Here is a 24,770-nt window from a genome sequence, read left to right as displayed (position 1 = left end):
AATCCGTGTTTGTTCTGAATATGGCCTGATTATTGTTCCAACCCCTTTGTTACTACTGTACAGTAAATACCTCATGGTGTGAAGTGGATCCATTACTTTAACTGGGAAGCATGATGCTATGGTTGTTTGATGGCAGACGGACACAAGACACATTTACCCATTCAATAAAACAAACTATACTGTCAACTGTCGTATGCTTACGAGGGCTATGTTTTTGTCGCTGTTTTCCACAGAGATCGACAAGGAGAGTTGTGGGGATCCTGGTACGCCCCTCTATGGAATAAGGGAAGGGGACAGCTTCCTGAATGGGGGCATCCTGCGCTTCGAGTGTCAGTTTGGGTTTGAACTCATCGGGGAGAGGACCATAGCATGCCAGAACAACAACCAGTGGTCGGCCAACATCCCCATGTGCATTTGTGAGTATGAACATCTACATCACATCTATTGTCTGGGATTGTTCGTCTTATTTTTTCATCAAAATGTGTCTGAATCCCAAGTGGCACTACTTTTTACCAGAGCCCTATGGGCACTATACTAAACTGAACAAAAATACAAACGCAACATGCAACAAAAACAAAGATTTTACTGAGTTGCAGTTCATATTTGGGCTCCCGAGTGGTGCAGCGGTCTAAGGCACTGCATCTCAGTGCTAGAGGCGTCACTACAGACACCCTGGTTCGAATCAAGGCTGTATCACAACCGGCCGTGATTGGGAATCCCATAGGGCGGTCGCACAATTGGCTCAGCGACGTCCGGGTTTGGCTGGTGTAGGCCCTCATTGTATATAAGACTTTGTTCTTAACTGACTTGCTGATTTAAATAAAGATTTAAATAAAAATGTATATAAGGAAATCATTCAATTGAAATTATTTCATGAGGCCCTAATATATGGATTTCACATGACTGGGAATGCAGATATGCATCTGTTGTTCACAGATACCTTAAATAAAAAGGTAGGGGCGTGGATCAGAAAACCAGTCAGTATCTGGTGTGACCACCATTTGACTCATGCAGTGCAACACTTCTCCTTTGCATAGAGTTGAATAGGGCTGTTGATTGTGCCCTGTGGAATGTTGTCCCACTCCTCTTCAATGGCCGTGCGATGTTGCTGTATATTGGCGGGAGTTGGAACACGCTGTCATACACGTCGATCCAGAGCATCCCAAATAATACGCAAGCCATGGAAGAGCTGGGACATTTACAGAAGTTGTGTACAGATTCTTGCGACATGGGGCGGTGTATTATCATGCTCAAACATGAGGTGATGGCAGGTGGATGAATGGCACGAAAATGTAACCATTTCTAAAAACATAATTCCACGTTGACATTATGAGCTATTGTGTGTAGATCAGTGACACAACAAATCAATGTAATCCATGTTCAATTCAGGCTGTAACACAACACAGTGTGAAGAAAGTGAAGGGGTGTGAATACATTCTGAAGGCACTGTATGTACACAACAAAATATACAGCATGATAATGAATGTGCTGTCAGATATGACGGTATTTACAAATATAAAGTGGGCAGTGTCTTGTTAAAGGGTAGTGTCTTGGTAGAGGTTAGTGTCTTGGTAGAGATTAGTGTCTTGGTAGAGGGTAGTGTTTTGGTAGATGGTAGTGTCTTGGTAGTGTCTTGGTAGAGGGTAGTGTCTTGATAGATGGTTAGTGTCTTGATAGAGGGTAGTGTCTTGGTATAAGTTAGTGTCTTGGTAGAGGGTATTGTCTTGGTGGAGTTTAGTGTCTTGGTAGATGGTAGTGTCTTGGTAGAGGGTACTGTCTTGGTAGATGGTAGTGTCTTGGTGTAGGGTAGTGTCTTGGTAGAGGGTAGTGTCTTGGTGGAGTTTAGTGTCTTGGTAGAGGGTAGTGTCTTGGTAGAGTTTAGTGTCTTGGTAGAGGGTAGTGTCTTGGGACAGTTTAGTGTCTTGGTAGAGGGTAGTGTCATGGTATAAGTTAGTGTCTTGGTAGAGGGTATTGTCTTGGTGTAGTTTAGTGTCTTGGTAGATGGTAGTGTATTGGTAGAGGTTAGTGTCTTGGTTGAGGGCATTGCCTTGGTGGAGTTTAGTGTCTTGGTAGATGGTAGTGTCTTGGTAGAGGTTAGTGTCTTGGTAGAGGATAGTGTATTGGTAGAGGGTAGTGTATTGGTAGAGTTTGGTGTCTTGGTAGAGGGTAGTGTCTTGGTATAAGTTAGTGTCTTGGTAGAGGGTAGTGTCTTGGTAGAGGATAGTGTCTTGGTAGAGGTTAGTGTCTTGATAGATGGTAGTGTCTTGGTAGAGGTTAGTGTCTTGGTAGAGGTTATTGTCTTGGTAGAGGTTAGTGTCTTGGTAGAGGGTAGTGTCTTGGCAGATGGTAGTGTCTTGGTAGAGGGTAGTGTCTTGGTAGAGGGTAGTGTCTTGGTAGAGGTTAGTGTCTTGGTAGATGGTAGTGTCTTGGTCGAGGGTAGTGTCTTGGTAGAGGGTAGTGTCTTGTTAGAGGATAGTGTCTTGGTACAGCGTAGAGTCTTGTCTCCTATATCAATCTACAGTCTTGTCAGTGTCTTATCACTGCATTTCTGTAATCAAAACCAGTGATACCAGATCCCTGTAGATTATGATGTTGATACCATATTAACAGATGTTTCATCAATTTCTGCTACATTCAGTTCCAGGCATTATGAAGTGTGTTTACCTCATCTTTTGTCTTTTTCCCCATCCCTCTCCTCTACAGTCCCATGCCTGTCCAACTTCACAGCGCCAATGGGTACAGTCCTATCACCCGACTACCCAGAAGGCTACAGCAACAACATGAACTGTGTGTGGCTGATCCTATCGGAACCCGGCAGCCGCATCCACCTGGCCTTCAACGACTTTGACCTGGAGGCGCCTTACGACTTCCTCACCGTGAAGGACGGCGAGCTGCTGGACGCCACCGTCCTGGGACGCTTCTCGGGGACCGAGTCCCCCTCCCACCTCGACAGTAACACTAACATACTGAGGCTGGAGTTCCAGGCCGACCACTCCATGGCCGGACGAGGGTTCAACATCACCTACAGCAGTAGGTTTCACCTTGATGTTGCGTTCTGTGCTGTCCTTCGTTTGATTTGACCATGTTAGTTGATTAGGGCTCAGTTCAGTTGAACCCATGTTGTGCTATTTCCATGGTTACTCTGCCATAAACCAAGTGCAATTGAGTTTGGCCCTTGGTAATGTTAGCTGTGGCCATTTCTTTCGTTTTGTGGCACCTTGTGGTGACTTTACAGTAATGACTATAGTCCTTGTATATTTTGTCCTGATTGTATCCTTATGATATTTGTCCTACCCTGGCCTATCTCATATCTGTTTCAATTGTTTTTAGTTATCACGTAAGGGCTCAATCAATTTCCACCCAATCGACTTTGCCCTCACAGTTATGGTTATCCTTTTCAAAATGGCCTCATAACTGTTGCTTTCTGAAGGAGACGCAAAATGTCACGCCAATCCATCACTTCTGTCAAAAGAATGTGGGGGAAAAAAGAGGCCATGAAATCTTTTGTGCAAATAAGGCCCAAGTCATTAGGAACAATTGTAGGAGCTGGCCTTTCTGATTGACAACCAAACTCCATGTTATTTTAGTAAGGTACTGTCAGTGACATGATTGAGCAATGTTGCACTGATGTTATGTTCGACTGGGGGGCTTTCTGTCTCAAGACATCCATCAGTCAGTCAGTCTGACTTGACCTGCGAGGCTATGGTAACAAGAGTTTAAGGCCAATTTACTTGGAAGACATCTTCCTGCAGGGATTAAATCCCCTCTACGCTTCATAAAGTTCTGAAAAAATTGCTTTGAGGTCACTAGCACTACAAGGGAAATAATAAACACCCTTTAGGGGAAAGTGGTTGTTTTCATGTCGTGAAGTGCCCTGGACTATTGTCTTGAGTCTCTTAATGCTTAACGCTAGAGCCCTTTCAACTTCCCCTTTGTTACGAGGTCTATGCTCAATCTATGCTGGTGTCACTAGAAGTGAAGTGTTGGCTTCTGTTTGTCTTTACAATCCTACTCTAGATTTGAGCAACCAACTCAAACCATAACTAGCCTCGCCCCAACCGCTCAGTCATCTCAAATGTAAAAATTAGGGATAGATTGTACCGAATAAACTCACCCCACAGCATGAAATGTCACCAATGACGCCACTTAATCAGATGAGTTTCCGTGGCACAACTGGTTTGTAGGTTTTCAAGCTAGCAGTTACATGGGCGACAGGGACAGACAAGGAAGATCATTGGTTGGAGCCCAGTAAGGCGACAGGGACAGACAAGGAAGATCATTGGTTGGAGCCCAGTAAGGCGACAGGGACAGACAAGGAAGATCATTGGTTGGAGCCCAGTAAGGCGACAGGGACAGACAAGGAAGATCATTGGTTGGAGCCATGGAAGGCGACAGGGACAGACAAGGAAGATCATTGGTTGGAGCCCAGTAAGGCGACAGGGACAGACAAGGAAGATCATTGGTTGGAGCCCAGTAAGGCGACAGGGACAGACAAGGAAGAATATTGGTTGGAGCCCAGTAAGGCGACAGGGACAGACAAGGAAGATCATTGGTTGGAGCCCAGTAAGGCGACAGGGACAGACAAGGAAGATCATTGGTTGGAGCCCAGTAAGGCGACAGGGACAGACAAGGAAGATCATTGGTTGGAGCCCAGTAAGGCGACAGGGACAGACAAGGAAGATCATTGGTTGGAGCCCAGGAAGGCGACAGGGACAGACAAGGAAGATCATTGGTTGGAGCCCAGTAAGGCGACAGGGACAGACAAGGAAGATCATTGGTTGGAGCCCAGTAAGGCGACAGGGACAGACAAGGAGGCAAATCAGTTAGCAGTACGGTTACATCTGTCAAAGCGAAATGAAAACATTTGTGTTTTCAGCGTTCGGCCACAACGAGTGTCCCGACCCAGGCGTCCCGATAAATGCGAGGCGCTTCGGGGACAACTTCCAACTGGGAAGCTCCATCTCAGTGATCTGTGAGGACGGCTTCATCAAGACCCAGGGCTCCCAGACCATCACCTGTGAGCTGGAAAACGGCAAGGTGATGTGGAGCGGACCCATACCTAAATGTGAAGGTAATTATCCTGCTCTTCCTGGGGAGAGGAGAGACTGGGTGTTTTGTGTTGGGTGTGTGTAGGTGTGTGCGTGTGTGAGTGCATGTTTGTGTGTACGTGTGTGTGTGCCTACGTGTACATGTGCACGTCCGTACATGCATGTATTTTAGGGTAATTACCCTGTTCCTGACACAGACAAAAGTCTAAGTGAGTGTAAGCGAATTGGATACTAGAGGACACTCACCTGTGTGTTGGAGGATACTAGAGGACACTCACCTGTGTGTTGGAGGATACTAGAGGACACTCACCTGTGTGTTGGAGGATACTAGAGGACACACACCTGTGTGTTGGAGGATACTAGAGGACACTCACCTGTGTGTTGGAGGATACTAGAGGACACTCACCTGTGTGTTGGAGGATACTAGAGGACACTCACCTGTGTGTTGGAGGATACTAGAGGACACTCACCTGTGTGTTGGAGGATACTAGAGGATACTCACCTGTATGTTGTAGGATACTAGAGGATACTCACCTGTGTGTTGGAGGATACTAGAGGACACTCACCTGTGTGTTGGAGGATACTAGAGGACACTCACCTGTGTGTTGGAGGATACTAGAGGACACGCACCTGTGTGTTGGAGGATACTAGAGGACACTCACCTGTGTGTTGGAGGATACTAGAGGGCACTCACCTGTATGTTGTAGGATACTAGAGGACACTCACCTGTATGTTGTAGGATACTAGAGGATACTCACCTGTGTATTGTAGGATACTAGAGGATACTCACCTGTGTGTTGGAGGATAGTAGAGGACACTCACCTGTGTGTTGGAGGATACTAGAGGACACTCACCTGTATGTTGTAGGATACTAGAGGACACTCACCTGTGTGTTGGAGGATACGAGAGGATACTCACCTGTATGTTGTAGGATACTAGAGGACACTCACCTGTGTGTTGTAGGATACTAGAGGACACTCACCTGTGTGTTGTAGGATACTAGAGGACACTCACCTGTGTGTTGGAGGATACTAGAGGATACTCACCTGTGTGTTGGAGGATACTAGAGGACACTCACCTGTGTGTTGTAGGATACTAGAGGACACTCACCTGTATGTTGTAGGATACTAGAGGACACTCACCTGTGTGTTCGAGGATACTAGGGAAGGCTTAGGGACACCTGGGGATTGGGGACAGAAAACAAGGGTACTGTAGGCCAAGCAGTCACCTTCAATCTGACTTTCTGTCAGTCATTCACCCTGCACCTTATGTCCCTGATGCTGTGGTGACATCACTCAGATGGAGAAGGAATAAAGAGCCTCATGTTAGCATGTACAGTACGCTGTATGATGCTGTTTGCCAGATTAGATCATCAAGCAGGGCATTTTGAGTTATTTAAAACTCTCTCTCTTAAAAATCTCTCTCCCCCCCTCCCCTCCGTAGCCCCCTGCGGAGGCCACTTCTCCTCTCCCAGTGGGGTAATCCTGTCCCCAGGGTGGCCTGGATACTATAAAGGCTCCCTCAGCTGTGAGTGGGTCATCGAGACCGAGCCCGGACGCTCCATCAAGATCACCTTTGACAAGTACTTGTCCATTATATCATTAAAGTTGTTCAATGTATTCTATTTTATTCTGTTAGCATTCCCAAACTGTTGAGTATGGAGAATGGATTTCTGCATCAATGAATACACCCATAATGGAACGTTATTGCTTATTTATTGTATATTTATAAAGTCTTCTTTGAAAGTGCTTTTTAGTGCAGTAGTAGATTTAATCAAAGTTTATGCACCTGTAGCACTGACTATGTATTATCACAAGTAAATAAAATGATTCCTCTTCTGTCATTGGTCCAGGTTTCAGACAGAGCTGGGCTATGACTTCCTGGAGATCCACGATGGGCCCAACCTGCTCTCTCCTCTGGTCGGCTCATTCAACGGTACCCAGGTGCCCCAGTTCCTGTTCAGCAGTACTAACCACCTGTACATGCTCTTCACCACCGACAACAGCCGCTCCAACAGTGGATTTAAGATCATCTATGAGAGTAAGTCTAGTGTAGTGACCCAGGTGTTCCTGGGTCAGATCATCTACCATAGTACTAGTCTAGTGTAGTGACCCAGGAGTTCCTGGTCAGATCATCTACCATAGTACTAGTCTAGTGTAGTGACCCAGGTGTTCCTGGGTCAGATCATCTACCATAGTAGTAGTCTAGTGTAGTGACCCAGGAGTTCCTGGTCAGATCATCTACCATAGTACTAGTCTAGTGTAGTGACCCAGGTGTTCCTGGTCAGATCATCTACCATAGTACTAGTCTAGTATAGTGACCCAGGTGTTCCTGGTCAGATCATCTACCATAGTACTAGTCTAGTGTAGTGACCCAGGTGTTCCTTGTCAGATCATCTACCATAGTACTAGTCTAGTGTAGTGACCCAGGAGTTCCTGGTCAGATCATCTACCATAGTACTAGTCTAGTGTAATGACCCAGGTGTTCCTGGTCAGATCATCTACCATAGTACTAGTCAAGTGTAATGACCCAGGTGTTCCTGGTCAGATCATCTACCATAGTACTAGTCTAGTATAGTGACCCAGGTGTTCCTGGTCAGATCATCTACCATAGTACTAGTCTTATGTAGTGACCCAGGTGTTCCTGGTCAGATCATTTACCATAGTACTAGTCTAGTATAGTGACCCAGGAGTTCCTGGTCAGATCATGTGGTCAGAATAAACTCTACCCATACTTTTAGCTCTAACTCTGATTTCAAATTGTTAAAGCTTCCTATTCCCTGTATGAGACGTTTGATGATGTTGACCCCATAATATTTTAATCTTCAGGCGTGACTGTGGACACCTACTCCTGCCAGGACCCGGGCTTTCCGGTCAACGGGTTGCGTTACGGTCAAGACTTCACCATCGGTTCGACTGTGTCGTTCGGCTGTGACCCTGGATACAGGCTAAGCCACGAGGAACCTCTGGTCTGTGAGAAAAACCACTGGTGGAGCCACCCTCTGCCCACCTGTGATGGTACGAACCAGTTCAAACCAGTTTAAATAATTTCCAAACCGAGTGACTTTCAGGTGACTTTCAGGTGCAGGGTACATTAGGCTAAGTCATGAACTGCGGAAGCATTCACAGTCTGCAGGTCTCTGTTTATTTTTCATGGTATGGACAGTAGCCATGGTGACCAAGGTTGTGGCAGAATCCTATTAGCCTGTTTACCAGATGTGTTTGTTCCTCACATGTCGTGGTCATTGTGGTGCTGAACACATAATACATGGGCTAAAGTAGTTTGTATAGTACATATCTGACCACCAGGTTAGTGATCTAGTCTAGATCTGGGCTTTCCATAGTACATATCTTACCACCAGGTTAGTGATCTAGTCTAGATCTGGGGATTTCCATAGTACATATCTGACCACCAGGTTAGTGATCTAGTCTAGATCTGGGCTTTCCATAGTACATATCTTACCACCAGGTTAGTGATCTAGTCTAGATCTGGGCTTTCCATAGTACATATCTTACCACCAGGTTAGTGATCTAGTCTAGATCTGGGGATTTCCATAGTACATATCTGACCACCAGGTTAGTGATCTAGTCTAGATCAGGGCTTTCCATGGTACATATCGGACCACCAGGTTAGTGATCTAGTCTAGATCAGTGCTCTCCATCATACATATCTGACCACCAGGTTAGTGATCTAGTCTAGATCTGGGCTTTCCATAGTACATATCTGACCACCAGGTTAGTGATCTAGTCTAGATCTGGGCTTTCCATAGTACATATCTTACCACCAGGTTAGTGATCTAGTCTAGATCTGGGCTTTCCATAGTACATATCTGACCACCAGGCTAATGCTCTGTTCCTGGAGAACTACCATCCTGTAGGTTATCTAGCTCACCTGATTCTAAAATTTAGCTGGTTGATAAGCTGAATACGCTGAATCAGGTCAGTTACAGCTGGGGTTGGAGTGAAAACCTACAGGAGTGTGGTTCTCCAGGAACAGGGTTGGAGTGAAAACCTACAGGAGGGTGGTTCTCCAGGAACAGGGTTGGAGTTAAAACCTACAGGAGGGTCGCTCTCCAGGAACAGGGTTGGAGTTAAAACATACAGGAGGGTCACTCTCCAGGAACAGGGTTGGAGTGAAAACCTACAGCACGGTAACTCTCCAGGAACAGGGTTGTTGTGAAAACCTACAGCACGGTAACTCTCCAGGAACAGGGTTGTTGTGAAAACCTACAGGAGGGTAGCTCTCCAGGAACAGGGTTGGTGTGAAAACCTACAGGAGGGTAGCTCTCCAGGAACAGGGTTGGAGTGAAAACCTACAGAACGGTAACTCTCCAGGAACAGGGTTGGAGTGAAAACCTACAGCACGGTAACTCTCCAGGGACAGGGTTGTTGTGAAAACCTACAGGAGGGTAGCTCTCCAGGAACAGGGTTGGTGTGAAAACCTACAGGAGGGTAGCTCACCAGGAACAGGGTTGGTGTGAAAACCTACAGGAGGATAGCTCTCCAGGAACAGTGGAGTTAAAACCTACAGGAGGGTTGCTCTCCAGGAACAGGGTTGGAGTTATAACCTACAGGAGGGTCGCTCTCCAGGAACAGGGTTGGAGTGAAAACCTACAGGAGGGTAGCTGTCCAGGAACACGGTTGGTTTAAACCTACAGGTAGCTTTCTCTTTAGGGCATCTTGAGCTTTCAAATCTTGAGCTATCAAATCTTATCAAATCTTGAGTTATCACATCTTGAGCTATCAAATCTTGAGCTATCAAATCTTGAGCTATCAAATCTTGAATAATCACTTCCAACAGGCCTCGATTAGTTTAAATATTCTCTCATATGATATGATGCCAAAGATAACGCCAAACTGCCTATTGACAAAACCAATGAAAGATTGAATTGTGTTTTTGTGCTGAGAAATTTAGCCTACAAGAGTGGTTGTTCAATACTTGAGTCAATGACAGTTCATGTAAATGGGCTGCCTGGTGAAAGAGAATCAGCCCAGTGACTCTGGGACTGACAAAACCTTTTAGCTTGTTCGTCTCTCCGTGTTTAGATTTCACAGATCTATTTTCTTGTCCAGGGAGAAAGCTAAACTGAGACAATGCAATTCAATGCCAGGCCATTAGGCTCTATGTGCAGGTGAATCACAGAGGCAATTTGCTGTGATGGCTGCTTGGCCTGATAGGAACTGATCTCCTCACCAGATTAGGGATCCGGGAGCACATTTTACCTGCGCTATAGCTTGTCATCTCACCTCACCTGCCTCCTGCTATGACTCTGAAGGCTTTTATGTATGCATTGGGGGTAAGAGGGAGGGGGGTGGAGGGTTGGGGAAGCTGACCTAAGTGGAATAGTGGGGAGAATGTGAACTCCATGCCAGGGCATGCAAATGAGGGTCCTGATGTGCTGAAATGTTGATATTCTGGGTTCTTCGATATGGAAATTGAGGGCACAGCATGTCAAAATGAAACATATTGTTCAGTTATTTTCTTGCTCAGAGAGTGAGAGATATAGAGAGTGAGAGATATAGAGAGAGGGAGAGGGAAGGGGAAAGAGAGACAGAGAGAGACAGAGAGAGACAGAGAGAGACAGAGAGAGAGAGAGAGATCAATGTAGTTGTCCACATTTCCCTGTACGATAAGGCTTTGTATTAAGTGCTTAATACAAAGCCTATTAGGTTGCTCCATTCATTATTGATACAGAACTGCATCTGTCTGGGACAGATAAGTACTAGTGCATGTTGAGAAGGAAGAGAGGAGAGGTTGAGAGGAGGAAGAGAATAAGAGAGGTTTCACTTCCTCAATCTCCCTCAGAGTTACAGAACAACATCACATCAGATAAAACGTGCCAAACTGACTTCGCTTTACACTGAGAGTTACTGTTTGTCCATGATTTAACATGGCTGCCGTAGCTCCCTTAAGGAAGGCACTTAACCCCTCAATCTGCTCCAAGAGTTCCTGCATCGCTGACGCTGTGCTTCCGCCCGCTCGGGTTGTTTGTGTGACTCAGAGGGTTGAGTTAACCTTTTACTGCAGTGGGCTAAATCAGGGTCACACAGAGTGTTTCTTGGTAGTCTTGAACACATCTACGTTAAAACAGAGGTGTACACGTCACACACGATTATGGGATTGAAAAAAAGAAGACACCTCTGACATGTCAGAAATAGAGTTTAAATATATTACACTTTCGTATACAGAAGACTGAAATATAACAAAACTGTTTGACATAGAAACACTGGCATATACAGTATCTGTTCTCTGCAAAAACATGAACAATAAAGTGTTTCACCCTCTTTGTTCCCCAGCGTTGTGTGGAGGGGACGTGCGAGGGCCCGGCGGCACCATCCTGTCTCCTGGATATCCTGAGATGTATCCCAGCTCACTCAACTGTACCTGGACTGTGGAGGTCAGCCATGGCAAAGGTAAGCCTTGGTTAGCTTAGCGTCCTCCCTGAGATCCTTTCTCTATTGGTCTAGATTGGCAAAGGTAAGCCTTGGTTAGCTTAGCTCCCTTCCCTATTGGTCGAGAATGGGTCATCCATGTCTGGAATTAGCCAACAACATAGGTGATGACTTCTAAATCAAGTTTGAGAATACATATTGAATGTTCCTAGGTAGCTGACACTCGAATTCTATTCTGCCTATAATCACATAATGTTCTTATGGTACTACAAACCTGAAGTGTTTTTTATGGAATGTGACCCATCATAACTCTTGTTGACATAGACAGCTATTCCGTCTGCAGATATATAACATATACAAATGACAGACAAACAATACGCACAAATGTTGATACTGTAGAATTATATATGAAGTAATAAACTGAAAAATCGACTCCTATTCACTTTATCAGCAGCTTGGTGAAAGGCATTGTGGGACATGAATACTGATTCACTATAGGTCCTCTTCCCAGCCCAGCCCATCTCTCTGAAATATCATTATAATACAAGGCTCTGGGTGGAGAATGAAAATTCTTTGGAATTTTAATTTCCCCATGTCTGCAAAGATATTCAATATGGACGACCATTATGTTTCTCTGAATAATCACTGCGAATTGAAATGCAGTCTCTCTATCATCCCCCTCCTTCAAGAAAAGAAAACCCAGAGCCCTGTTTTATATGAACTGACCTCAACTTTGAATGTAATGAGATTAAGTCCACTCTCTATCTCCACTTGGCTTTTCTCCTCTCAGATTAAGCCGCCGTTTCATTGAATTTGATCATTTAATCAGGGGAGGCTGACAGGTAGCTTGAACCATAGTATTGGCTGTTCTCCTCTGGACTTGGCTTATTATTGGCTGTGCACCTCTAGACCTGGCTTATTATTGGCTGAACACCTTTGTGTTTGTCCCAATAGGAGTCCAATTCACTTTCAACAACTTCCACCTGGAAGATCACCATGACTACCTGCTCATCACAGAGAATGGAAGCTTCATCCAGCCCCTGGCGCGCCTCACGGGTAATGAGCTGCCCTCCCACACCAATGCAGGGCTCTACGGGAACTTCAAGGCCCAACTGCGATTTATATCTGACTTTTCTATATCCTACGAGGGATTCAATATTACCTTCTCTGGTGAGTAGGAGGAGTGTGTGTGTGTGTGTGTGTGTGTGTGTGTGTGTGTGTGTAGGGTGCATGTGTGAGAGTGTGCGTGTGTGTGTATGTGTGTTGCTGAATCTCCTCTGTACTTCAGTGTTGCTGGTCAATTCATGCACCTTGATGGGAAAGCGAGGTAGTTGATCCTCCAAGACCTTGGGTAAGAGACAGATGTGTGTTTGAGATAAAGGGAAAAAGAGAGAGAGGGAGAAAGAAAGAGAGACAGGGAGAGATAGAGATTGATGGGGCAGTCGCTTTGCTGTTTCTGCTTATTAAAGTCTCCTAGCGGACTGAGAGCTTCTTTCCGCCTAGCTTCACATGCCTCCAGTGCTCTGTCCAGCGTTCTGACATCCCCTAGAACTAGTCCTGCCTCACCCCAGAGACACACATCTTCAATACCTTTCAGTTAGTCATCCCTGAAGTGTTTTGGGGTCATATAGAAACATATTGTACCTTTATAAATCCTTAAGTGTCCTTCAGGATGTCACCCCTTCTGAGACATAAAAAAGATAGATGTTGACAGGGTTTGTTGACGGAATTTAACAGTGTGTTTGTGTGTGTGTGTTTGTGTGTGTGACCGTATTCAGTGTGTGTGTGTGTGTGTGTGTGTGTTTATATTTGTTGTGAGTGTGTTTATATTCATTGTGAGTGTGTGTGTGTGTGTGTGTGTGTGTGTGTGTGTGTGTGTGTGTGTGTGTATTCATGTGTGTGTGTGTGTGTGTGTGTGTGTGTGTGTGTGTGTGTGTGTGTGTGTGTGTGTGTGTGTGTGTGTGTGTGTGTGTGTGTATGCGTGTGTGGCTGGTGACATCATCACAGGAATGCTGACACATGTAAATCTAGACATGAGAGAGTGTTGATCCGAAGCCATAGCGTTGATGAATAATGCATTGGCATTGCATACATTTAGAAGGCAGCTACAATCACTTTTAGGCAGACTTCAAAAGCCGTAAAGTCACTAATCAATGAATAACAAACGTCTATATTATTCCTCACTTTAGAATTGTTTTATTTTGAGTATGCACTGCACTCAAACAAACTCCATCGATTTGAATGTGATTGACAGATGACAGGTACACTACTTATCGAGAGTACCACTTGACATTATGTCATTACCTTCTTGACATGACTTGGAGTATACAGCGCAGTCAAACAATCCCGTGACCTGTGGATGTGGATCTACTTCACAGGTAGACTGGGTCCCAAATGGCAACCTATTCCCTTTATAGTGCACTACTTTTGACCAGAGCCCTATGAATACAACTTGGAGTATGGACTGCATTCAAACGAACCATCATTGAGTGTACAAAAAAAAAAAAAATTTGACTTGCCACAACTTCCTGCTTCTTCAGAGTACAACTTGGAGCCTTGTGAGGACCCGGGGATGCCCCAGTTCGGCCGGAGGAACGGCTACAGCTTCAGCATCGGGGACACCCTGACGTTCTCTTGCAACATGGGCTACCGACTGGAGGGGGTGCCAGAGATCATCTGCCTTGGAGGGGGGAGGCGCATGTGGAGCGCACCTCTGCCTAGGTGTGTGGGTATGTAGTCTCCTACTTTAATTTCCCTTACAACTATTGTTATAACGCTTGTGGTTTAAGAGACATTACTGTAGAGCTGATTACAGTGATACTCAGTGCTGGGCTGTGTCTGAAAAAAATCTTACTGTTTTCTCAATTCCCTCTCAAAGAGTTGATCCAAGATCCCTTTGAGAGAAATTATTGAGTAAGCAAAGACCGAGGTGGCAAGGATTTGACGGCTAGTATCTTTTCCTGACATAGCCTTGCTTTTGCATGTTCAGTCTCAGCTTAGTGCCATCACACCTAATTCAAATAATCAACTGATCTTCAATCAACGGCTTGATAAGCTGAATCAGGTGTTGCACTGCTGAGGTGGGACAAAACCCTGCATTTCTGTGGCTCTTCAGGAGAAGGGTTGAGGAACACTGATATAGTGTGCACCATGAACGTCCCCCTACTTGTTGAGTTCTGAGCACTGAGAAGGAGTAGGAAGGCACAACAAGAGGAGAGGGTACTCTGTTTAAGATATGCCACAGTAAACCCACAGACACACACAGAAACAGAAACAGACAGACGGATGGATGGATGGATGGATGGATGGAGAGACCAATCAACTCAAATCAAATTGTATTGGTCACATACACATGGTTAGCAGATGATAATGCGAGTGTAGCGAAATGCTTGTGCTTCTAGTCCGACTATGCAGTAAAATCTAACAAGTAATCTAACAAATTCACAACAACTACCTTATACACACAATTAAACACACATTTAAATAGATGAATATATACATAGAAATATATGGATGAGCGATGGCCGAACAGCATAGGCAGATGCAGTAGATGGTGTAGAATACAGTATATACATGAGATAAATCATGTAGGATATGTAAACGTTATTAAAAGTGGCATTATTTAAAGTGACCAGTGATACCTCTGTGTAAACATGATTAAAGTGGTGCTATTTAAAGTGACTAGTGATACCTTTATTAAGTACGTTTATTGAAGCTGCCAGAGATTTGAGTCCGTATGTTGGCAGCAGCCTCTCTATGTTAGTGATGGCTGTTTAACAGTCTGATGGCCTCGATATAGAAGCTGTTTTTCAGTCTCTCGGTCCCAGCTTTGATGCACCTGTACTGACCTCGCCTTCTGGATATTAGCGGGGTGAACAGGCAGTGGCTCGGGTGGTTGTTGTCCTTGATGATCTGTTTGGCTTTCCTGTGACATCGGGTGCTGTAGGTGTCCTGGAGGGCAAGTAGTTTGCCCTGGTGATGCGTGGTTCAGACCTCACTACCCTCTGGAGAGCCTTGTGGTTGAGGGCAATGCAATTGCCATACCAGGTGGTGATACATCCCGACAGGATGCTCTCGATTGTGCATCTGTAAAAGTTTGTGAGTGTTTTAGATGACAAGCCACATTTCTTGAGCCTCCTGAGGTTGGAGAGGCTCTGTTGCGCCTTCTTCACTACACTGTCTGTGTGGGTGGACCATTTCAGTTTGTCTGTGATGTTTACGCCGAGGAACTTAAAATGTTCCATCTTCTCCACTACTGTCCATTCGATGTGGATGGAGGGGGTGCTCCCTCTGCTGTTTCCTGAAGTCCACGATCATCTCCTTTGTTTTGTTGATGTTGAGTGAGAGGTTATTTTCCTGACACCACACTCCGAAGGCCCTCACCTCCTCCCTGTAGGCCGTCTCATCGTTGTTGGTAATCAAGCCTACCACCGTAGTGTCGTCTGCAAACTTGATGACAGCCAGGCAGGCAGACACACAGCTAGACACATAGCCAGACAGACAGACACACACACAGAGACAGACACAGAGATCTTTCTCTATCCATCTACATCAAAGTCAATCTGCTCCCTGTCCTCTGTCCCTGTAGACGAGTGTCTCTGTGTATCACTAACCAGCTGGGAGAGGTCAAATGGGTTGTCAACGAGGCGAATGCAAAGAGACTAGCATGGCTGCATTGTGCTTTGATAGAGATACTATGGCGTGAGCTATGAATCTCACTGTCTCAATGTAGCAAACAAACTCCAGTCTGATACATCACCTGTTTAGTGTGATTCCCAGAACCAGCTTCGTTGGTATTTATTTTCTTTCAAGTAGGTCGGTTGCACCATGGAATCTTCCCAAATGTCCATGTTCTGCACATCTGGCATTCCAGGCAGGCTCAATTCAAAACCCCAAATGATTTGATAAAATACATATAATACTATTTGAACCCAGGTCTAGGGGTTACACTGTTTCTTCTTCCTAAGACGAGGTTTCTACTGGTCTTGTTCCCCCATCAAACCTGTCTCTTCCTGTTTATTTACACTACTTAAACCAGCTGCTTCAGTAGAGTAGTGATTTACATTCTGTCATGTTGAGATGTTTCTGGATTGTACTGTATCTCTCTGTAAATTCTACCACGCAGCGCACAGTAAAAGGAATCCAGAAATCGCTCAACATCCATCAAATTCCAGATGTGTCTGAATAAAAGAGTATCTCATGGAGTGTATCCACACATCCACGTCGGCCGGTCCCTACCTACCAGGCAGAAACAAATGAGTAATTATAATAATAATGAAGAACTTTTCAGATATTTCCAACAGAGCTGCACTTCGTTTTTCCTAAGGTCACCTGTCATTTTTCATATTCACTGAAAAAAAACGTGTTCATTTGTCACCACTGTTTGTGTATGCTGTTAGTTTTACTTGCCTTGACCCTGTCGTTCAATGGTGCATGGTCTCCGTTGGTGCCAGATCTCCAATCTTGAGTGACTACAAAAACCATGGTATCCGTTGGTGCCAGATCTCCAATCTTGAGAGTGACTACAAAAACCATGGTATCCGTTGGTGCCAGATCTCCAATCTTGAGAGTGACTACAAAAACCATGGTATCTGTTGGTGCCAGATCTCCAATCTTGAGAGTGACTACAAAAACTATGGTATCCGTTGGTGCCAGATCTCCAATCTTGAGAGTGCCTACAAAAACCATGGTATCCGTGGTGATCTCCAATCTTGAGAGTGACTACAAAAACCAGGGTCCAGACTCACAAACCCGTCTTAAGAAGACATTTCTTCTTAACTGCTATTTTTCCCTTAACTATAGACTTATGAAGAAAGTTAATTAACCAAAGTTGCTATTCCTCAATAAAGTTATTGAACATGTTCCTATGTTTCTTTGCAGAGAAAAACATTAAGAAATGGGATTCTTGAGAATAATGTTATCGGGATTCTTCTTGGAAATGTACGTAACTTCAGGACAGCTAAACTCTTGTATTTGACGAATGGATACTTTCGTAACCATGAATGTTTTCTTGTGCCACAGACACAGTTGGCTACCGGACATTTAAATACAGCAAGAAAACGAATTACATGAGTAGTGTCTAGCTAGCTAGTAATTAACAACATATTACTATATTCTAGAAGTGCTATATAGCTAGCTAGCTAGATAGCTAACTTACCGGTCGTGCAGTCCCTCTACCATCGTCTCTCCTATCATGGACAACACTTTCTCCTCCAGCTGGTCCACGTGAATGGTCGATACCCCCCTCCAGTCTTCTTCAACTCCTTGCTTCTCTCAGCTCCTGTAACGGCTGTCTTCCTCCTCCTCCGACGAGGAGGAGGAAAAACAACAACAACAACATAGAAAACGGAACGTAGACAAACCCACCCAACTCACACCCTGACCATACTAAAACAAAGACATAACAAAGGAACTAAGGTCAGAACGTGACAGATCCCATCTTCTTAACAGTCGACTTCATGTTGGAAAAAAAAAATGTACGCCGTCACTGTCCCTTGTCCTGACAGCAGAGACAGACTTGGCCACTCTCACCCAGTGGTCTCTGCAGTGACCCCGCAGTTATCCAGTCTCCCCAACAGCAACCTTTACCTGGCTGCCATTTCCTCCACCTTCACTTCAAGCTCTTGTTTGCTGAAGTTTTATTGCGCTTTCCTTAGTTATCCATTTTGTTTTTGATATAGCTAGTCTGATGGCTACAATGTTTGAAAAATAGTTTGTTTTTCTGTATATGTCTCGTAGAGTAGGCCAGAAGGCTAAACTGGAAAACCTAACCTCTATCAAAATAAAAAAAGATGGCAGAGCCCCAAATGTTCTTCTGTGCTTCAGGGTGTTTATTTACATAGTGATTCTGGAACAAAAACAAAAGTACTGCCATCAAATGTATACCTTATGGGCCAGCTAAACACAATGCTGCCCCATTCACAGCTCAATCCAAAATGCCTTCTCCATGAACTGAAAGAGAGGCTCCTTTTGTAGGGCTAGCCCCTCCCCTCAGAACAATTAACACTAATTAATTGAGCAATTACCAATACAAACCTACATTTTCCATTTAACTAAACATACTAAAGTATATACATTGCAACACGTTTGTGAAACAATATCACAACATAACATTTACAAATTTACATCACTACTGACAGTGTCTTTCAATATGCCCATTTACATTAATGAGTCATTTGGGACAGGCACTACAAAGTCAGCCCAATTCCCTTAGCTCGGGTCCTTACCCAGCATACCCGGAAGATACAGAGATAGAGAGGAACAGAACAAACAAACAACACGCTCATCCACAACCTCGATAAGTATAATAAATATTGCTTATATTAAATATGAACACTGACATAAGTGTGACATGTACGTACTAAGACAGAGAAGTTAACTTGTGTCGACCCACATTGTTAAATTACCTGATAACGGAGCAGGGAGGAGTGATGAAGGTGTGCGTGCGTTAAAGTACCAAATGCTGCCCGCGGCCAGTGACGGACTTCTACGTCACATTACCGTCCTCCTCTCCTGAAGCGACCAGGTTCAGGAGCCTTGATAGGTAGTCCGCCGTTACGTTCTCTTTTCCTGCCTTGTGACGGACACAGAACCTAAAGGGCTGGAGCTCTAGATACCACCTGGTCACACGAGATTTCCGGTCCTTCATGGTCTGGATCCAGGTCAGTGCTCTGTGGACCGTGTGCAGGTCAAATTCCCTCCCAAGAAGGTAGTAACGGAGGCTATCTAGGGCCCACTTTATAGCCAGGCACTCCTTCTCGATTGTAGAATACCTGGTTTCCCTGGGCAACAGCTTCCGACTCAGGTACAGCACAGGAAGCTCTTCTGCTGGCTCCCCTTGGGCCAGTACAGCTCCAGTATCATGAAGGCTTCCTCACACTCCTCAGTCCACTTCACAGGGTTGCTGGATACCTTTGAAGTGAGGTTGATCAGAGGGACAGCGATGGTCGAAAACTGCAGAATGCATCTCCGGTACCAACCTGCCAGACCTAGGAAGGACTTCACCTGTGTCTTGGTTCTAGGTTGAGGGCTGTTCCTGATGGACTCCACTTTGTCCACCTGAGACCGAACTTCACCCTTACCCAGCTGGTAACCCAGGTACTTTGTCTCCTGTTTCGCCCACTCACAATTCAGGAGGTTAAGCGTGAGGCCTGCTTCATGGATCTTCCCAGGACTCTGCTAAGATGCTGTATGTGCTCCTCCCAGGAGTAGCTGTAGATCACCGCGTCATCCAAGTAAGCAGCACAGTAATCGTCACAGTCCTGGAGGACCTTGTCCATCAGCCTCTGGAAAGTCGCAGGGGCCCCATGAAGGCCAAACTTCATGACCTTGAACTGGAACAGGCCCATCGGCATGCGGAACGCAGTGTAGGCCATGGATTGTTCATCCAGGGGCACCTGCCAGTACCCTTTGAAGAGATCCAATGTGGTGATGTAATGAGCTCTACCTATTCTCATAAGTGTGATATGTATGTACTAAGACAGAACATAACTTGTTTGTCGACCCACATTGTTAACTTATCTGATAATGGAGCAGGGAGGAGTGATGAATGTGTGCATGCGTTAAAGTACCAAATGCTGTCTTCTACGTCACAGTATATATTTTTTTTCTTGAGACATAAAGCAGATAATTAAATATAATAAAATTGTGATAAGGTGCGTCTCGGTGAGAAGTGTTGGAGTCAGGCGCAGGAGAGCAGGGATTTCTGAGAAGCGTGTTTAATATAGATATATATATGTATCAAGCTGAACAAGGGGAATCCCTAACCTGTGTGCTAAACCGCGGTCAATAAAATTCCCCGCCGCGCCTGAATCTACTAACGCCTTATGCCGGGAAAGAGGGGAAAATTCAGGAAAAACAATCCATACATACATGTGACCAACAGGGGGCTCTGGGTGAGCCTGGTGCCGACTTACCGGAGCTGTCCGGACAGTGCTCGGCCTGGTGTCTCGACTCCATGGATGACCCCACCCAGGACCGGTCAGCAGTGTGCCCTCTGCGACCACAGCTGGCACAGGAAAGGCCCCCTCCTCCGGTCGCCCTCGCTGCAGCACTTCCTAGCTCCATGGGTGTTGGAGTGGTGGAGCTGGGGGATGGAACTGACAGAGCCCGATCTGGACGTCCCCGGGTCGCCAGCAAGTTGTCCAACCGAATGGACATGTCGATCAACTGGTCCAAGGAGAGGGTGGTGTCTCTACAGGCCAGCTCCCTACGGACGTCCTCACGCAAACTACACCTATAGTGATCGATCAAGGCCCTGTCGTTCCATCCCGCACCAGCGGCCAAGGTCCGGAACTCTAGAGCAAAGTCCTGAGCACTCCTCTTCTCCTGCCTCAGATGGAACAGCCGTTCACCCGCCTCTCGACCCTCAGGTGGGTGATCGAACACGGCCCGGCGGCGGGTGAACTCTGGGTAGTGGTCCCTCGCCGAGTCAGGATCGTTCCATACCGCGTTGGCCCACTCCAGGGCTTTACCTGAGAGGCAGGAGACGAGGGCGTTCACGCTCTCACCCCCCGAAGGAGCCGGACGAACGGTCGCCAGGTACAAGTCCATCTGGAGTAAGAACCCCTGGCACCCGGCCGCCGTCCCATTGTACTCCCTCGGGAGGGCGAGTCGAATCCCACTGTGCTCAGGCAATGAAGGAGAGGGTAGTGGTACTGGTTGGCGTGTGGCTGATAAAGGTGTGGGAAGGCCACCTCTCTCCCATCTTTCTATCGTCGCCATCACCTGATCCATGGCGGTCCCCAGCCGGTGTAACACTGCCGTGTGGTGTTGAACTCGCTCCTCCACGGACCCTGGGAGTGCGTCTGCTCCTGCTGAATTTATTGGTGCAGGATTCTGTGATAAGGTGCGTCTCGGTGAGAGGTGTAGGAGTCAGGCACAGGAGAGCAGGGATTTCTGAGAAGCGTGTTTAATATAGATATATGTATATATATGTATATATATATATATATATATATATATATATATATATATATATATACACACACACACATAGTCCACCAATACAAAATTGGCACAGATGAAAATCCAAAACTACGCTCTCGAAGGAACAGAAACTCGTGTCAATAACGAAAGAACAACCACAGTTCCGACACTACATACACGTACGTCCCGACACTACATACACGTACGTCCCGACACTACATACACGTACGTCCCGACACTACATACACGTAAGTCCCGACACTACATACACGTACGTCCCGACACTACATACACGTACGTCCCGACACTACATACACGTACGTCCCGACACTACATACACGTACGTAATAGCAAAAACAATAAACAGCATAGATAATTGAACGCAAATACACACAAGCTTAATCCTGCACGAATTAAGGCAGGCAACGGGTGCCCTATATACACACAGAAATAAAAGCAATTGAAACCAGGTGTGAAAAGGAACACAGACAAAACAACCAGACAAGGAAAAAGGGATCGGTAGCGGCTAGTAAACCGGCTAGTAAATCGAGCGTCACCCGAACAGGGAGAGGAGTTACCTTCGGTAGAAGTCGTGACAAAAATGGAAATATCATCACTTTATTAAATCTTTATTAAATCTTTATTAAATTGCTTTAAGGAAGGCTGAAGGGGTTTGTTTTGGGATGTGGATTTGTAAAAAACAGCTGCCTGCCACCAGACCTCCAGCAGCCTGTTAGTTGGTATAGTGTACAGTATGAATCATGTGTGGCAGACAGGCAGTTACACAAGCTTCAAGTTTCCCAGCCATCCATCGCAAACATCGATTTCTGTAACCTCCCAAAACAAACAACTTTCAAATGAGAATAAATGTGTTGTGCAACCGTCAGCATCAACAACCAGTTAGATTTAAGGGTATCTTCATAAACTAAAGGAGTTCTGATGCCCTTTCAAACCCTGATCTATGCAGCATAATCATATGTGACACATACAGTATACAGTGCCTTCAGAATGTATTCACACCCCTTAACATTATCCACATTTAGTTGTGTTACAAAGTGGGATTCACTTTAAATCCCACCAAAGTGTGATTTAATTGTAATTATTTTGTCAACGATCTACACAAAATACTGTTTCATTTCAAATGTGGAAGAAAAATTATTATAAATTATTTTAAAAATGCATAATGTATGAAACATAAAACACTAATACATGTATATATTGATTAGATAAGTATTCAACCCCCTGTGTCAATAGTCTAGGTGATGTGGGTAAGGCAGAGTCAGGCGCAGGACACAGAGATGAGTAATAATCTTAACTTTACTCAATAAACAATCTTCCATCAAGGAGAACAAAATTCCAGAGCACATAAACGAGACATGTTGACAACAATAAGCACGCACAAAACCATGATGGAACCAGAGGGTTAAATAGGGAATAAATTATAATGTAATGGAAACCAGGTGTGTACAATCAAGACCAAACAAATGGAAAAAAAAAATGTAGATCAGTGGAGAGAGGCACCAACTTCGGCGGAAGTCGTGACACCCTGAGTCAATACATGTTAGAATCACCTTTTGCAGCGATTCCAGTTGAGTTGCTAAGAGCTTTGACCATGTGGATTTTACCATATTTTCCCATTATTCTGTAAAAAAAAATCTTAAATATCTGTCGAGCCTTGCCATAGATTTTCAAGCCGATTTAAGTCAAAACAGTAACTAGGCCAGTCAGGAACATTCACTGTCGTCTTAGTAAGCAACTTCAGTGTATATTCGGCCTTGTGTTTTAGGTTGTCTTACTGAAAGGTTCATTTGTCTCCCACTGTCTGTTGGAAAGCATAAAGAAACCAAGTTTTCCTCAAAAATGTTGCCTGTGCTTAGCTCTATTCTGTTTATTTTTTATCCAAAAACCTCCCTAGTCCTTGCTGATGTCAAGCATAGCAATAACATGATGCAGTCACCACCATGCTTAGAGACGTAAAGAGTGTGTAACGGCTGTCGTCGGAATGAGACCAAAGCGCAGCGTGGAAAAAAACACTCAAACAAAATGACAAAAGGAGAAAACGAAAGCGCACAGTTCTGTCAGGAAAAACACTAAACAAAAAACAAGATCCCACAAACAACAAAAGGAAAATGACAATAAATATGTGATCCCCAATCAGAGACAACGATAGACAGCTGCCTCTGATTGGGAACCACACACGGCCAAAAACAAAGAAATAGAAAACATAGACTTCCCCATCGAGTCACACCCTGACCTAACCAAACATAGAGAATAAAAAGGATCTCTAAGGTCAGGGCGTGACAGAGTGGTACTCAGTAATGTGTTGTGTTGGATTTGCCCCAAACATAACGCTTGCTATTCAGGACATAAAGTTAATTTCTTTGCCACATTTTTCTACCGTATTACTTTAGTTTCTTATTGCAAACAGGATGCATGTTTTGTAATAATAAAAAAAATCTGTACAGGCTTTTTTTTATTATTACAAAACATGCATCCTGTTTGCAATAAGAAACTAAAGTAATACGGTAGAAAAATGTGGCAAAGAAATTAACTTTATGTCCTGAATAGCAAGCGTTATGTTTGGGGCAAATCCAACACAACACATTACTGAGTACCACTCTGTCACGCCCTTATTTTCACCCTGTCATTTATGTTAGTATTGTAGAGTAACAACAATGTTGTTGATTCATCCTCAGTTTTCTCCTATCACAGCCATTAAACTCTGTAACTGTTTTAAAATCACCATTGGCCTCATGGTGAAATCCCTGAGTGGTTTCCTTCCTCTCTGGCAACTGAGTTAGGAAGGACACCTTTATCTTTGTAGTGTCTGGGTGTGTTGATACGCAATCCAGAGTGTAGTTAATAACTTCACCATGCTCAAAGGTATATTCAATCTCTGCTTTTCTTTTTTACCCATATACCAATAGGTGCCCTTCTTTGCTAACCATTGAAAAACCTCCCTGGTCTTTGTGGTTGAAACTGTGCTTGAAATTCACTAATCAACTGAGGAACCTTACAGATAATTATATGTGTGGGGTACAGAGATGGGGTAGTCATTTTCAAATCATGTTAAACACTGTTATTGCACACAGAGGGAGTCCATGCATCTTATTATGGGACTTGTTAAACACATTTTTACTCCTGAACTTATTTAGTCTTGCCATAACAATAGGATTGAATACTTATTGACTCAATACATTTCAGCTTTACATTTTTTATTAATTTGTAAACATTTCTAAAAACATAATTGCACTTTGACATTATGGGGTATTGTGTGTAGGTCAGTGGCACAAAATCTCAATTTAATCAATTTTAAATTCAGGCTGTAAAACAATAAAATGTGGAACAAGTCAAAGGGTGTGAATACTTTCTGAAGGCACTGTACTGAATACACTACGCCCTC

General features: G+C 44.6%; 1 protein-coding gene across 1 annotated transcript in view; it reads left to right on the top strand.

Annotated features, from left to right (window-relative positions):
* Positions 1–24,770, top strand: part of LOC139373820 (CUB and sushi domain-containing protein 3-like) — a 740,037-nt gene that overhangs the window by 452,778 nt on the left and 262,489 nt on the right. Inside the window, exons 13-21 of the mRNA XM_071114860.1 lie at positions 234–416; positions 2,704–3,030; positions 4,877–5,071; positions 6,492–6,630; positions 6,901–7,088; positions 7,877–8,065; positions 11,345–11,461; positions 12,395–12,610; positions 13,981–14,169. Coding sequence (XP_070970961.1) covers positions 234–416; positions 2,704–3,030; positions 4,877–5,071; positions 6,492–6,630; positions 6,901–7,088; positions 7,877–8,065; positions 11,345–11,461; positions 12,395–12,610; positions 13,981–14,169 — 1,743 coding nt within the window. The remainder of the gene's footprint in view (positions 1–233; positions 417–2,703; positions 3,031–4,876; positions 5,072–6,491; positions 6,631–6,900; positions 7,089–7,876; positions 8,066–11,344; positions 11,462–12,394; positions 12,611–13,980; positions 14,170–24,770) is intronic.

The sequence above is a fragment of the Oncorhynchus clarkii genome, chromosome 18, assembly GCF_045791955.1.
Source record: "Oncorhynchus clarkii lewisi isolate Uvic-CL-2024 chromosome 18, UVic_Ocla_1.0, whole genome shotgun sequence".
NCBI lineage: Eukaryota > Metazoa > Chordata > Actinopteri > Salmoniformes > Salmonidae > Oncorhynchus > Oncorhynchus clarkii.
The sequence above is the reverse complement of the archived record's forward strand: the minus strand, read 5'-3'. Positions and strand labels throughout refer to the sequence as shown.